Here is a 17,385-nt window from a genome sequence, read left to right as displayed (position 1 = left end):
AACAACACATGTGCAATGAGTGCAATGACATACATCCTAGACGTCCAGACTAAAGAAAAAGGAGACGCTGGGTTTTATTTCTAGACAGGAGGTGGGCACAAAGGGTATTAAAACAGGAATTAAACAAACACTACCTGGATCTTGGTCTTGCTTTGAGACCGTTGGAATCCTTAGGAGTTGCTGAAACAAAGATTATTTGTTGTTTGCTTAGGTTTCATGTCTGTAGTTTAACAGGTGTATATGCTGCAGCTGGGCTAGCACAGAACAATATCAACAGGTAAATGTGATGCAGAGGTCCGTGTGTAAAATTTGCCAGCTTCTACATTTTCAGTACTAATTTTATTCCTAAAGCTGAAGGTATACTTTAAAAAAGGGGAGGAAGGGAGGAAGGGAAGAAGGGAGGGAGGAAGGAAGGAAGGAAGGAGCAAGGAAGGAAGCAGGGAAATACAGTGTATTTTTTCTTTTTTGTGAGAATGCTGAAAAGCTCTTCTGAAATCTAGGCTGATTCACGGAGATCTTCCAGTATGAAAGACTCCTAGCAAATTTGTGATGGGTTCCCTGCATTATCAAGATACACTAGTAATAGATTTTGAAACATTCTCCCAGGAAGGCTAGGAAGAAATCTGTCCACACATTTTCTTAAAATGTAATTCCACTACCAGAGGAGCCTGGCCACAAGAAGGCAAAGCTCCTAAAAGCAAGCAGAAATGAGCTATGCAGCATTCCTGTAAGAAAATACTGTGTTGCACATTTTGTTTAAAATTACCCAAGATACATACAGTAAATAGCGCAGTATCCAGATCCTTTTTCTTTCTTTCTTTGTTTATGCTATTGAACAGGCAGGTCCACAGAGACAAGAGAAACAAAGATGTTCCATCTGCTGGTTCACTCCCCAGGTGGCCTTGAGTTGAGCCAATCCGAAGCCAGGAGCCAGGAGCTGTTTTCAGGTCTCCCATGTGAGTACAAGGTCTCAAGGCTTTGGAACAGCCTCCACTGCTTTCCCAGGCCACACGCAAGGATACACGCTGCATTAGATACAAGGTTCATTGGCAGTGGAGCAGCCAGGACATAAATCAGCACCTATATGGGATGCCGGTGCTTACAGGTAAAGGATTAGCCAATTCAACCATTCTGCCAGCCCTTTGTCCCACTTTTCTGCTACCAAGTCAGTCAGAGAATATTATAGATTGAAATCTTAAAGCAGTACATTGGGATTGGCGTTGTAGCACAGCATTTAGGATCACTGTTTGCAACACTAGCATCCCATGTGAGAGTGCCAGTTTCAGTCCCAACTGTTCCATCCACTTTTGATCCAGCTCCCTCCTGGAGGAGGCAGCAAGGATACTCTACTCAATTGCTTTGAACTCCTGCCACCCTCGTGGGAAACCTGGTGTGGCCTAGTCTTGGCCATTGTAGCCATTTGGGGAGTGACTCAATAGATGGAAGAGTTGTGTGTGTGTGTGTATGTGTTCATCATTCTGCCTTTCAAATAAAGAAATTGCAGAAAGTAAAATATTTGAGGTCAACATTTTAGTGTAGTTGTTAAGCTGCTATCTGATGCACCAGCATTCCACATGGACTCCAAGTCCTTGCAGCTTCACTTCTGAGATAACTCCCTGCTAATGGCCTGAGAAAGCAAAATAAGATAGCCCAAGTATGTGGACCCCTGCCACTCATGTGGGAGGTCCAGATGGAGTTTTAGGCTCCTTGCTTCAGCCTGACCCATCTTTGGCTCTTTTAGCCATCTGCGGAGTAAACTAGAGGATGGAAGATCTTTCTCTTTTAATCTCAATCTCTCTCTCTCCCTCCCTCACTATCTCCCTCCCTCCCCTTTCTCTCTCGTTCAGTGTGTGTGTTATTTTGTCTTTCAAGTATACAAATTTCTTAAAGTAAAATATTTTGTCAACCATACGTCTACTGTCCATCAAACTGAAATCATAGACTAAGTCCCTCACTACCTACACCTATGAAGCCTACTTTCACATCCTAAGCTAGGAAGGGTAACGAGAAATATCAGGACAAATTAATCCTCCTTTTTTGTTTTCAATCTTGTGAAAGTCAACTTTAGAAATCAGGATCTATGCTAATATTTTATAAATATTGCAAATTTTCATCATAAAAATTCATAGAAAAAGTGCTACTATTAAGGAATAGGGAAAATCTATTTCACCTGTTTCATAAATTCTTCCAAAAAGAAAATTTCTTCCACACTACCCCATTCTCTGCAGTATTTCAAATATAAAAACCTTGCTGAAAAGCAAGGTGAATTGATGATCATCATCACTAAAATCCATGGCTTAAACAAGCAGAGCAGAAAGGGGGACTGAAAATCCTCACAAATTCTAACAAAACACAAAACAACCAGCACATAGTCCCTTTACATGACTTTGGTTTGCAGCATAGACACAGTTCTCTCAACTTAAACATTTTGATTTGTTGTGAGAATGTTAAGTATCACTCACAGCAACCAACTGGAATACTGCAACAGCCCTGAGAAACACGGGAAGCCTGAAGAATGCAAGCCCCTCTCACCCAACAAAGAAAGGCAGCCTTTATGGGGCCTCCCTCATAGCCAAGGAGGGATCCTTGAGGTTAGGAGGCAAAACTCACCAGAGAGCTGGGGAAAGGCACCTGAAAAGGCTGCCTAATGCTGGCTGTGTCCTTCTCCTCCCTGGGGGCCCACTGCTTTCCAGAAATATCTAAGCAGGAGAGGTCTTGACTATGTTAAAATGCTGTTCCTCAAAGCAGACGATTGTGACCGTTAATTCTTTGGTCAATTGCCATTATCTTTGCCTTTTTTGCTGGTGTAAAGATGGGTGTGGAAGGGTGGGTAAATGCTGCTGATGAGAGATAGGCAGGCAGGCAGGCAGGCATGCCGGCTAACAGATGGGGTGATGAGGTAGATGAGTGATGGAAAGTTCTGAGACCTACATGTTCCTCCTCTCCACGACACTTTCTAGCTGCTACCTCCATGAATTGCAGTTTCCTCACCAAAAGAAAGCCAATATGCATGCAGCCCCTTTGTCACAGGGATAGCTAAGAAGGTCAAGGTACTCTGAAAACTTATTTGGATGTCAGCTTTGCAAAATATCACTCATAACAACAGTATACACATTTTACTACAGCTACTAATTTTTCAGGCTAGGAATTCTTATCTGTTTAAATTTAGTCCCTTCTAGGACAGTAAAGAAGGTACATGTGGGAGCAAGTAATGGGAACAGGTAATGGAGAGAATTGCTTTATCCCAGGAAGACCATGGGTGACAGGTGGCACAAGAACAGCCACTAGAATCAGCACCAACAGTCATCAAAAGATGACACTACAAAGACAAATTGATCTAAAATGCTTCACCCCAACCCAGAAACATCAAAACAAAGATCCCCATTACACAGTGTGTCTTGCTGTAAAGTTTGAGATGGGATATTGGTTTAAAAAATCTCATAGATTCTACTAATGAGCAACTACATTCCCATTAACTCCATCTTAAAAGGCGAAGGGCATATGGAAAATTATTTAACAAGGAATGTCTTAGTTCTCTGATAACAGTACATCTCATGAGTCATCCTCCATTTTTTCATAATCATCATTACCACCAATTCTGGAAGACCCAGAGAGATTTCTCCTTCCAGCTACCCAGGCAGTGGACACCACGACTGTAGTTAACCAGTCTCCTCGTCCCTGATAATCACACTCAGCTTCTGGTACAGCTAAGTATCTGCAAAGATGGCCAGGGCACGCAGTGTGGCGAATTCAGGCAGAAGTTAGCTGGAAACAGGGAAGAAGAATGACAACTTCCTAGAATGCTCTAGGCATGTCATCTTTCCAAAGAATGAGAATGGGATGAAGGACCAAGCTTAAGAATAATTCCAAAAGGCAGCAATTGAACTTAGATTAACCATCCAAATGGCATGGAAAAACATGTAAGATTATAAATCACCAACACAAAACTCTAGTGTCTCACATGAGGAATCCAAATACTTCCCAGGAAAGGGAGTATGAGACATTTACAATCTGAGATGAGGGATTTCCTCATATCAGAAAGGAGCAGCAGTAGGAAAAATGAGCTTGAAAACACAGAATCATCAAGAAACAACATAAAATCATTTCACATACACTTTGCACATTGTGGCACATGACTTATATCATGTTTGGTGATGCCATGTTCCATTCACCAAAGGCAGGTTAAAGATAAGATCTAAAGCTCAGGCTCCACAGAACACGTGAGATCATGCAAAAGTCCCTAAGGGGAAGGGGGATATGAAGACCTAACATCCTCAAAGGCTGCTATAGAGTCATCAATTGAAAAACCCAAATATAAAAAGCTTTTGTTAATACCACAGCATGAAACGTATTAAAAACTGGAATTTATCTATTTTATTTCAAGACATCCAGGTTGGAAAAACCTAACCTCAAATGATTTGCCTCCACAGAGCATTTCATCTATGATGAATGAATCAAAATCAGTTTGAGAAATCAAATTAGATTTGGAATCTCCACAACTTTTGGAATTATGAATTATCTACAGTCTTAATTTTCTATTTTGTAGCATCTTCTAGTGTCAGTAGCTCATGAAACATACTGCATATCAGAATCATTTGGCTGAAAATAGAGATTTACAGGCCCCATCCCTGAAATCAACCATATACTCTTTCTCTCCCTCCCTTTCTTAATTTCTTTCTTTCCTCCAAGTCCATTACCAACCCTTCTCTCTTTTAAACCCTGAATGCCGTAGGTCTCTGGGAAGTATTATCTCATAGCATAAGTCTCAATGCTATATTAGTCATCTTTTTAATAGATGATAGCTAATCACAACAGACATAATTTACTTACTAAATATACAAAAGAGACAACAGTAAAGGACAAATCAGCAACTTATTTTATATCCTCATAATCAGAGTTCTAAATAATAGCATCTTCCATGGCCACTTCATTTTTAGCTAGGTTTACCTTGGTTAAACATTACTAAAGAGCTAAAGACACACACCTAGACATTCTCCAGAGACACAGACACATTGTGACAGTCCCAGACATTCCCAAACACAAATTTAATTTTTCTCCTTGGAATGCACTCCATGTACAAGTACACATACTTGTCTTCCTGGAAGTAGAACATAGCAAAATATTTGAGATTTTTGCTTTAGAAATGTGAAGCAACTCAGCTTCCAGTTGGTCAATCCCATCAATTCCTTACTATGCAAAAATAACAACCAAAAAACCATACCTGAATGAAATCATCTCAACTCCAAATCTTCTCAATTTTACACTTAGTTACAAGACCCTACATTCAACCTGAGTGATCCTTTGGCGACACTTAAGCATGGAACTGAAAAAGAAATCTTATTCTCAGACAGGAAAAGAGGAAAATGATCAAAAACTAAATGGCTCCCTTATAACAAAACACAGATATTTGGAAAGAATCCGACACACTGTCACAGAGGCAGCAAGCTTTTAGAAATTGTTTTGTCCAATTAGAAATAATTCTACACAGAGTATGTTAAAATGGTTTTCTCCTACCTGAATCCTCAGACGCGTCTTTTGGTAAAGCTTCATTGACAGTACTTTTCAAAGCTGGTGGGGTTTTGTTTCATTTTTACGGAACAAAAAAGAGAAAAAAAAACCCATGAAGTTTTATTTCTGAGACACATTACATTAAAACAGAGCTCTTTATTCACGTGACTTGTAAAAAAGGGGGGGGGGCCCTTACAAACTACTAGAGACTACTACAGCACTAATTAAATAAAGCAACACAGACTTCCTGGGGTACCAAAATAGCTTCTCCTCCTAAAGGCCACAAAGATGGAGGATGATTATTTTAACTTTCTAGACAGTGCCTCTACTCGCTAAGAGGACTGTTACCAGGAAGTGCCTAGAATTTCCTCCTCATTCATTCTTCACACTCAGATCAGTGCTTCAGAATCTCTCAGGCTTCAATTCTTCGCTTTTAGAATCGGCCCAATTATTCTACTGCACAGCCAAGACTAAGATTCGGCAGTTGGGAGCGTGACTACAGCAAATGCTCTTGTGGATAATGTTCAGTTCCACCTGCCTCTTCTAACCTAGTATTTAAACAATGAACATGAAAATATTGTTTCTTATTGGAAAACTTTTTCTTCATTTTGAATCCCCTTACAAAGTTGAATCAATGGCAGGTCTCAACAATAAATCCCAAAATAGCTTTACTGAATTTTAGTCCTTTCAGATGAGCCTCTCTGTTTCATGGGTAGCAAATCAGTATCAGATAAAAATAAATACTGGCTTGAGACTCAAAAAATCTTGGTTCTTCTCCTAGTCATTTTTCTTGCTAAGTAAGCAAATGATTCGTGTTGTCTGAACTTCAGTTCGCTCGTGTTTACATATTGGGTGATAAAACATACCAGTCTCCAGTTTCGTGAGAACTGAATAAAACAGTATGTAAGAACACACCTTAGTACATGATAAAGCATTACCAAAGTATATGAGATGGGAGCAGGAAGTCCTTCCTATACTTTTGGCTATTCCAAGGTCAACTCATCTCTGCTCTGGATAGCAGCTCTAGCCCTGAACACTTTGTTAAACTGTTTGTCAGCTACCCAGTACAATAAGCACATTGTAGCTGGTTCCTTGTAATATTTAGACAAAGTCACTAAGAAACAAATACATCCAGAAAGCTGCAAGAGTATTTACTCACGGATTAGACCCATATGGAAAGTTGCACTGATGGTCTAGTGTCAGATCTGCCAACAGCACAAGTTAAGCTCTCAATTCTTTCAGCCTCTAGTCATTTCCTAATGTGTATGACCAGACCCCCTAAAAGGCATCAGAGTAGCTTGAGGGTCAGCAGTGACTAAGGGACCGCAGAGTTGGAGGGCTTGGAGGACACTGGACACCTAAGTTCTTACTACCTGCTCAGGAACTATAGTTTTCTGACAACAATTCGTTTTATCTGGCCAAATGTGGTTACATGCAGAGAAGTGCTCTCACATGCTCTGAAAGCTGCCATTCTGAGACAAGTGGATAAGAAAGCAGAGAGACAATGTCATCAAAGGGACAAAATCCATTCTTTCCATACCTTGTTTGTCATCACCAGTCACATCTTGAGTAGGAATGGGAAAGTCAGCCATTTCTTTAACAGATGTCTTCTTGGAAAATAAAAGTAAATGAATTATACAGGTTGAGACGGAAATTAAGTGATGTGTACATAAAATAAAAATGATTAAAAGGCTATATTTCTTGCAAATATTTCTGTTTTTGTTGAACCCTAACAGTCAACATTTAACATTATTATATATTTTTTAATTACCCAATAAGGTATAAATTGATATGTACTGAAATTTTTACACAAAGGAAAAAATGATACCAATCAAGGCATACACAAACACAACACCATGAATTAAATCTAAATTTGGATTGAGATTCAACCAGAGGATTCCATAGCATTTACTCATCCATCTAATTACAAACTTGTTCTTGACATGCTTTTTCACAAACCAAGAGAATTTCTGACGTGACGCTATAATGCAAACATTTTATAGGATCTGTCATGAAAAGGGTGCAAAATCCTGATTAAAATAGCCTCATCTGGTGGAAAAATAAAATATTATTGAGATACAGATCAGAACTTTCTCTTAATTTACTATGGGTAAGTCCTCACTTACATTAGCCAAATAAGTACCCAAATAGATCAAGTATGAATTGTTAAATGGTTTGAAGTATGCTTCTTATAAATTGATGTCTTTTTTAAAAATTATGTATTTTTGAATTTTTATTGGGAAGTCAGATTTATAGAGAGGAAAAGAGAAACACAAATTTTCTGTTCATTGGTTCACTCCCTCAGTTGCCACAATGGCTGGCACTGAGCCAATTCAAAGCCAGGAGCCAGGACCCTCTTCCAGATGCAGGTGCAGGGTCCCAAGGCTTTGAGTCATCCTCCACTGCTTTCCCAGGCTACAAGTAGGGAGCTGGATGGGAAATGGAGCAACCAGGTCACAATCTGGTACCCATATTGGATCCCAGCAGATGTAAGTTGAGGACTTAAGCCATCTAGGCTATCACATTGGGCCCCATAAATTGATTTCTTATAAATTCTCAACTATGTACACTTGAACTACAATTAATAATGATGACTAATATATTTCAAAATTGTTAAACAGTAGATCTTACGCATTTTCAGCAGCAACAAAACTCATAAAACAGCATGATGCTGGATAAACATTTCATACTGTATATATCTCAAAACATTTTAAATATATACAATTATATCAATTATAGCAAAATAAAGCTGTTAAAAACATACATTTTAAGTACTCTAATGAAATTTAAAATAATACAGGTTCACACTTTATTTATCATCACAAACTCTTGAAAGCTGTGTAAGAATTGAAAGGTGGGGGCTGTGTTTGGGCATAGGATGCCATCTGCAATGCCAACAACCCATAGAGGTGCCAGTTTGAGTACTTCACTTCCAATCAAGTTCCCTGATAATAGCCTGGAGAAAGCAGCAGAGGATGGCCAAAGTGTTGGTGTTTGGGCCTCTGCCTCTGATGCTGGAGGTCTGTAAAAGCTCCTGGCTCCTGGCTTCGGCTTAGCCCAGTCCTGGTGAATGCAGCCATCTCGGGAATGAGCCAGCAAATGGAAAATATCTCTCTTTCTGATGTTCAGATCAATCTTTAATAATAATAATATTTAAAGGGGACTTGAAATGGGAGAAAAGAATAGGAAGAGGAGCCATAACCAAATGCTTTTGACATGCTTAATATTTCAAATGCACTCAAAACCCAGATAAATATGAAAAAAAAGAAAAAGAAAGAAATGAGATTAAATTCCTAGAACTGTCTTAGTTTGTCACTCAGAATTCAAACAACCCCAGAGAAAATAACCATGTTTCTGTTTTTACATTGCTCCAAAGTTGCAGTCCCATTTGATGGTAATTTCACCTAGTATTTCACAATCCTCAGTCAGATCACTGTTGGAACTACAATGAAGCCTCCACATAACCCTAACCCTCCACATATTCACTGCAATTGTTTTTAATTTTGGGAGGGGTATAATTTTACAAGATTCTTTTAAATGTACATGAAACTCAAAGGAGGTAGAATAACCAAAACACTATTGAAAAAGATGAGCAAAGTTGTATAATATTCATACTTTCATTTTCAAAAGCCAACACAAATTTATAGCAATTAAGATACTGTGGTATTGGCATAATCATAACATAAGTCAATTGAAGAGAACTGAGAACTGGAAAGAAACCTTCACACTTATAGTCAACTGATTTTCACTGAAGGTGCAAGACAATTCGATGGGGAAAAGAATTTTTTCAATATGTGTTGTCTGGACAACTAAGTACACAAAAGACAGAAGCGTTAGACCCTCCCTAGGAGAATATATGAAAACATACTCCAGTGGATCACAGATCCACATTTAAGATCTAAAACTAAAACTGAGAATTTGTAAAATACAATGTCCATGATTTTATATTAGGCAATAGTTTCTTAAATATGGCACCAAATGTACAAGAATATTTACAATTCAATAACAGACAACCTAATTAAAAATGGACAAATGATTTAAACAGACATTTTACCAAAAATGATATATGAATGGTAATAGTCAAACAAAAGGTTAGACATTAGATCATTATGAAATTCAAATCAAAACTATACTGAGATATCCCTTAATTCCATTTGAATAGCTAAATTCTTTTAAAAAATATCAACTAGGACGCATAGAAATTGGAAGCCACATACATTGCTGATGGGAAAGTAAAAATGGTACAGCTGCTGTATAAAGCAGTTTGGAGGTTCCTGAAAAAGACAAGCACGGTGCTGGGTTTTGGATATGTGATTAACATTCTGTATTACATAGAAGAGTGTCTGAGCACATCGCCTGGCTCCAGCTCCTAACTGCTGCTTCCTGCAGCAGTGACCGTTCAAACAGGATCCAGGACACCTTTGTGAGAAACCAAGATGAAACTCATGGATCCCAGCATCAACCCGACCATAGCTGTGGCTGTCACAGGTACTTGGAGAATGAACCAGCAAGATGAAAATCAATAAATATCTCCCTTTCCAGTTGCCTCTCTGTGTGTTTGTCTCATCCCCAACCCTGCCACTCATTTTCCCTCCCTCACTCACAAATAATTAAGAAGTTAAATACAGTGTTATGATATAATCCAACAACACCACTCCTGGATATATACCCAAGAGAACTGATGACACACTTATGTCCACATAACAACTTAGGCATGTTGAGACTAGAGGAAAAGAGTAGGTAAAAACACTGCCGTGTAAAGTACAAAAAGTATATGAAACTAGCTGTACATAATGGCCCCCAAGGTAAATATGTGTAAAGTCACCAAAGACAGTGTGTGTACAAAGAAGAGCTTACATTCACCTACATACTTGCTTTTCTTTCCTTTTAGATTGATGATAAATGACTGTATGGGGAAAGCAACACAAACCAGCAACAAAATTTTAACCCCAAGAAAATCAACATGATTAGCTCTGCTGGAAGAACAAAGACTATCTAATATCACAGTACGTTGGAATAATGTGTTTATATAGAAATCAGAATTTGTGGCATTTTTATGATAATCATCTAACCACCTCATAATTGTATACAAGCAGGGGAGCCATGCCAGGGCAGAAGAGGGAGAAGAGCGCAATAGAAGTGTCCACACCGGCTTGCTCACCAAACCGCACCAGACATTACCCAGAAGCCCCGAGGTAAACTGAGTGCAAGATAAACAGTGAATGACTGTGTGAGTATCTGTTTCTTGTATGAGCTGTATTATATCAGTTCTGCAGAAAAAGACATTTTAAAAACTGGAAGTCTTCAAACGTCTATCACTCCTCCTGAAATCATTTGCTTTATAAATTTTACTCCTGAGTAGAAATACGCTGAGAAGAGTGTCATGAAGGTTCCAACTTCAAGAAATCAACAGTGTCAAGGAGAGATGCCCAGGCTCAGTGGGGGTCCCTGGTGAATGGAGGATGTGATGGATAACACATACTGCAGGCATAGAGCCCCCATCACACAGTCACAAGCCGTTAAGGAAATGTCCTGGAATCCTGTTGTTCTATAATCTGCAATAATTTCATTTAGAATCTGAGCAGTCTAACAGGAGTCTGTGAAAAAAAACTCCATTTATTAAATATTTCTAGATATTTTTTGGAAGGAATAAGACACATCAAAAGCCCCCACATTAGCAATCCTAATGGTATTAGTGGTGATAACCATAACCCTAACAACTCTTACTTACCGACTCATGGTCAATGATCACTGAGAACTTGGCTAAGCACTTCCATCAAAAGCCCATCACCTAGGAATTTGTCAAGCTTCTCTTGGGGATCATCGCAATCAGCCTTCATTTGGTCCAAAAGCTAAAAACTCCAAGAGCTCCGAATGCAAGCTGGAGCCCTCACATAGAGTTCTCAGAGCTCTTCCCAAAACTGACCTGATGCATCATGCCTTGCATAGCTACTAAAAATACAACTCAAGTTAAAACTTAAACTAAACAGCTTGACTAGCATTTTCTGATTTAGTTTGGCTGTACACCTCTGAAAGGTCAACAGACCATGTTGCATACATGATCAAATCCAGCTTAAGGCAAAAAGAAAAAAAAATAATTATAGACACATCTAGTATCTAGATTTGTAAAGCTGATTCTCAAAATAACAATTATAAAGAGAACATATTACAAAAAGTTCATTTCCATAGCCCTTTTTAAAAAAATATGGACCAATGGATTTAATTCTACACAATCTTCATTTATTAGCATATGAATTCTTACCTCCATTCGATTCAAGTCACGAGGCTGTTGGTTTGCTGGCATTGACTCAGAATAAGAATCAAATAATGTGCACTCCCATTTAGGCTTAGGAAAAGCTAAGAAAAAGCAAACAAAATGCATAAGAATATTTGCTATAGCAAGTAATCTGTGTTTTTTATCAGCTTTCCTGTGCCTATTAAATATAACAACAAAATCAGCTAGTATCAGCCATCATCAATAATGATATTCCCGTATCGATACTGTTGAGGTAGGCTCTTTAAACATACAGCCCACTACTTCTATCATCCCTATTTAAATACAATGAGACTGAAAAATAATTAAGTTGAGCAACTTAATCAATGTCATGCAGCTGGTAAATGGGACAAGACTTGAATTCCCAGCAGCTTAGTTTGAGGGCCCTTGCCCTCAGCAATTCGTGCTATACCACAAGTAGCCATTTTGCACGCAAACCTACACTATCACAATATTTAAGCATTAAATATGAAACTAGCATAATTTTTACATATTAATAACTATGGTGAAAGTTTGCAAACCATGGATATTATTATGGAAATAATTCATTTCAGCTATTACTAGAAATAAACAAGATTCGATAATGATTCATGCCCAAGATAACTTTGTACAATCTACTGCTCTTTGGTTAGCAAAAATAACAAAAAGAAAATCATAGCAAATTTTTGTCGGCTTTCAACATGAAAATAAAATCATTCTATGTGTTTCTTCTAATCCACAACAATGACAATGGTGAATGAATTAGCATGAGGAAAAAGCATGCTACTTGGTGAGCTAATTATCTAACACCAAACTAATTTCTAGAAGCAGATTAGACTTTGCCACTTTGTCACAAAGCAATTAAGAAATATCTCAATAGCTAAAAAATGTGTCCACATTCTGAATAGAATAGGATTCTGGTAAATAAAAAACAGAAGCCACAGATCAAATTTGTCAAGACAATCTGCTAGGAAACCAAATTCTAATGCAATCTGAAAAACAAAAAACATGTTTTTAATCAAATGTGGAAAATAGATTGGCACTGTTTTTAACCCATCTCTAACTCCCACCCCACCAGGAATGGAAGTGAGAATACCCCTCTGCAGTAAAGAACTGGCTACTGAATACCAGCCCCATATGAACCTGAACGCAAACACCTGGGTTTGTTCATTTGCTTACTCTGGTCTGACATTTTGCTAATAAATGGGAAACTACGGGCCTGGTTGATTTTTTGAACATATATGATAATCTGATTTCCTTGGTAAAAACTTTCAATAAAACATTTTTCAAAGCAACATTTCCAACCCAGCCCCAATGAAAAAATAATGTATGTAATGTAATGCGTATGAGCTAAATTGATATTTTGAGATTTGATTATTGTTTATAGATTATTATGTTTATAATGTTTTCTACTTAACTATTTGCTCACTTCTTTAGTGGAGGGTTAAGCTTGTGATTATAAAGCGAACTGATAGTATGTCATTGTAAAAATTAGAAGAAAAATAAGAATGAAAAGAAGAGTGAGGGTGAAAATGAGGAAAGGAAGGAGGTTAAAGTGGAAGTAACATTATGTTCTTCCATTGGTATACATGAAATACATGAAATTTGTTGCCCTTATATAAAAAAATAATATTCCCAAGTAATAAGGACTGGTTAAGAGGACAATCTATCTTTTTATTCTTATTTTCCATTATACAGTTTTCTTTCTCTCCCTTTCCCGCCTCCCCATCGTCCCCCATGTTTTCCACTATATAATCATTCAGCTGTAGTGTCAACTCCAGCTTTCTGTTTTTTGTGTGTCATGACACTGCAGGTATAAGCAATGGTAGAGAGTTTAGTACCTTGTTGTCAAGGTATATTTAACAGTTTATTGGGGATCTTCTTTTATTCAGGAGTTGAGATACATACTGTAGTTCTTTCTTTCCCCAGTACTCTGGTCTCCATTTCACAACTCATTTGAGATTACAAGTGTATACTTGTTTACCTATACATCTTTTTGTTTTGTACTTTGGGTCAGAGAGAACATATAATATTTCTTGTTTGGGGATTGGCTTATTTCACTGAGCATAATGGTCTCTAGCTGGGACCATCTTGCTGCAAATGGTAGAATGTCATTATTTCAATGGCTGAGTAATATTCCATTGAGTAGATTAGATGTGCCACAGTCTCTTTATCCATGTTTCTTTCAATGGGCATCTAGGTTGTTTCCATGCTGTTGTGCACTGTGCTGCTACGAATATAGGAATGCAGGCTGTTTTCTCCCATGTAGGTGTCACCTCCTTTGGCTATGTTCCCAGGAGTGGGACTGCTGGGTCATATGGTAGATCAAGTGTCAGTTTTCTGAGTACTCTCTATACTGACTTCCACAGTGGCCGTACAAGTCTGCAATTCCACCAGCAGTGGAGTAGGGCACCTTTTTTCTCCACATCCTCGCCAATAGTTGTTATTACCAGATTTCTGAACGCAGGCAGTTGTTGCTGGAGCTAACTAGAATCTCAATGTGGTTTTTATTTGTGTTTCCCTGACAGCTAGGGTGCCTGAGCATCTTTTTCATATATCTGTTGCCACTTGAACTTGTTCTAAGAGGACAATTTAGTAACATCAGTAACTGATGGGCATATTGCCAGGACTTTACTGATCTACTTGTATACAAAAATAAATCTCCTTTCAATAAGTTACACAGAAAGAGAACAGCGTTTACCAATGTAACACACACATTTCTAGTCTACTAAACAATGCCCTGACTAGAATGATATGTAAGATTAATGGCTTTATCATAAGAACGTCCTCCTACACAGAAAATTAACACTGAGAAAAATTGCAAATTTCAAATTTTTAAATAATAGTTGCATTATTTTTAACATATTGTTTACTCAATACTATGTCAATCAATTCCATAACACTATATATTGTTGCTGATGTTTTGTTGGGGCTTTTAACTGACTGGGATTTTACTCTGTTAGCTTTGCCTTCAGACCAGGGAAGGCCTCCCCAAGAAGCCGTTAAATGTTATCAGGACAAATAGATGCTGGACTCAATGCTGGGTATGTGCTTACAATGAAGGAATCTCAACTGAACTTGAACTGTGGTTATGCACCATGGGGGGAGGGTTGTGGGAGGAGTGGGGGAAATCCAAGCACCTATAAAACTGTATCACATAATACAATGTTATTAACAATAAAAAAAGATTCATTTGTTTTATTTAAAAGATTTACAAAGAGAGACACAGAGAAAGAGCTCTTCCATCCATTGGTTCACTCCCTGCAATGGTAAGGGCTGGACCAGGCCAAATCCAGAAGACAGTTGCCTAGAGCCAGGAGTTTCATCCAGGTCTGCCATATGGGTACAGGGGCCCAAGGACTCAGGCTATCCCTTATGTGATGACAGCATCGCTTGCAGCAGTTTAACCTTAACCCTAATGGTAGCCCTAACTACTTTTTTAAAAAGAAAATTTATTTATTTGAAAATCAGAGCTATGGAGACAGAAGGAGAAACAAAGAAAGATCCGCCATGTGCTGGTTCACTCTCCAGATGACCATAATGGCCCAGGCAGGGCCAGACCAAACCAGAAGCCAGAAGCTTTTTCTGGGTGTCTCGCGTGGATGTCAGGGGCCCAAGCACTTGGGCCATTTTTCCACTGCTTTTCCAAGGCCTTTAGCAGGGAGCTGGATTGGAAACAGAATGGCTCGGATACAAACCAGAACCTATGAGATACCAGCCTTGTAGGCAGTGGCTTAACCTGCTGTGTCACAAGGCTGGATCTCATGTCAACGATGAACTGCTAAACCTCTTAAGGAACTCCACATCTTTACCTCCACTGTCACCTGCACAATATGAAGCCTCCACTATGTTCCTGATTGGACTGTTCCCTTAACTTGGTCTTCTGCTTCCCATTCTTGCCCCAGAAAGCTATAGCACCCAGAATGATCACTTCAAACAGCAAATCTGATTCTATCACTTTCCAGCCTAAATTAGGTCAATCAACCATACCTTCCTCTTCAACACCATTCCAGCTCCTCTATACCTCACCTTGTGCTGAAATTTCTACTGCTCTTATGTCCCAAATGCTCCTCTCAGTGTTCATCCAGCATTTCTGAAGTGCCCTTTCTCAAGAAACCACCGCCCCCCCCGACCAGAAAATCTCTTTACCTACACAGCCCTTAGCTCATCTTTCACATCTCAGCTCATGCAGCACCTTACTGTGTTTGGACTTCCCCTTCAAAGCACGTATCACTGGCTCCAATAGCACTGTGTAAGCCTATCTCATATCTTTCTCCTAACCACAAGTTCCATGAGGGTAGGAACTCTGTTTTACACAGTGTTCTGGCCTCAGGAATCACACAGTGTCTCCCTCATAGCAAGTACTCAAGAAATATTTTTAACAAACCATATGGCAAAAATTTTCAATTACAATTTACCAAGTCTCACAAACATGAAAACAAAAGACTCATTCATAGGTAAAGACACTAAATACTCTAGTTTCTCCTTCCAACTTTGGCCTTAAATTATCAGTGTTAGCAAAAAGAGCTGTATTTGTAATTATAGTTCAAATAACATGAGATACAACTCTTATTTCATTATGTAGTTGACAAGAAGCTTGTGCAGTTTTGAATGCATCTATACTCAACAATCTTCCTGAAAACCAGATTTTTTCAAAGATTGCATAGAAATCAATTAGAAAAGTCTTGGAATAAGACATAAGATTTTTAAACAAGTAAATGGTTTTATATTAAAAGTAAATTTTATAAAACAAAACATAAAAGGTATGCAATGAAACTGAAGCAAAAAAATAAATGAAAATGACCACTCATATTTTTGCAGTGTCTAAAAGTATAGGAAACATCTAGATGGTTCCGGCCATTTTCATGAGCTTCATACAGGGATAAATATGGATAATAAAACAAAGTTTCCTTCAATATACTGTTACTGAGATTTCTGCAATTCGATGAAGCTTCGCATGTTTTCTTTTACAACTATAGAATCCAGGATCAGTCATGCAACCTCTGGAAATGATGTACATTTTTATTTATATAAACACAACAAATTTCATGTATCTCACCTATACAATTTTATGAACATAATGATACTTCCTACCATAGCTTCCCTCCCCCCCAAACTTCCTTCCTCTTCCCTTTCTTATTTCTCTTTTCATTTTTATAATGGCACACTTTCCATTTCCTTTCTAATCACAAGCATAACTTTGGAAGATATGGCATGCACTGCTGTTTCCATACAAGTGCATGGGGCTCTCCATAAAAGACATAAAGAAAAAAAGGGTTTCATTTTAAGTAAAGTGAGATGCTTTTTGATTTTTGTTGATAGACTTTCCTCTGTTAAATAGACAAGCCCAAATGAGCCATCTGTAGTAGTACAGGAATCAAGTTACAGCCTGTTGACAGAAAGTAGCTGTTATTACTAAAGTCAAAGCCCCAAAATCAGTAGCAATCCAGAATGGGTCATTCTTCCTCCAATATGCTTACCCATCATTGGCACCTACCACATACGCAGGGTTTCTTTGTTTTAGTTGAGTCCCTATCTTCCCCCTACCTAATACCTAATACATGAAATAACAACCTGTTTCTTTATCTAATATATGAAAGGCAGATGTACAGAAAGAAGGAGAT

The 17,385-nt window shown here is 38.3% G+C and overlaps 1 protein-coding gene across 4 annotated transcripts in view; it reads right to left on the bottom strand.

Moving 5' to 3' along the window:
* The window catches only part of REPS2 (RALBP1 associated Eps domain containing 2), a 210,779-nt gene that overhangs the window by 75,009 nt on the left and 118,385 nt on the right, over positions 1 to 17,385 (bottom strand). For 2 of the 4 annotated variants that reach the window (XM_040997630.1, XM_040997640.1), the window contains exons 9-12: positions 11,771 to 11,865; positions 7,049 to 7,118; positions 5,515 to 5,568; positions 135 to 180 (exon numbers count right to left, since the gene is read on the bottom strand). In XM_040997630.1, coding sequence (XP_040853564.1) covers positions 135 to 180; positions 5,515 to 5,568; positions 7,049 to 7,118; positions 11,771 to 11,865 — 265 coding nt within the window. The remainder of the gene's footprint in view (positions 1 to 134; positions 181 to 5,514; positions 5,569 to 7,048; positions 7,119 to 11,770; positions 11,866 to 17,385) is intronic. The other 2 variants (XM_040997647.1, XM_040997655.1) reach the window with 2 other exon arrangements.

Source organism: Ochotona curzoniae, unplaced genomic scaffold (assembly GCF_017591425.1).
Source record: "Ochotona curzoniae isolate NIBS_2020 unplaced genomic scaffold, NIBS_Ocur_1.0 contig_1274, whole genome shotgun sequence".
NCBI classification, from domain to species: domain Eukaryota; kingdom Metazoa; phylum Chordata; class Mammalia; order Lagomorpha; family Ochotonidae; genus Ochotona; species Ochotona curzoniae.
This window is presented reverse-complemented; position numbering and strand designations above follow the sequence as displayed.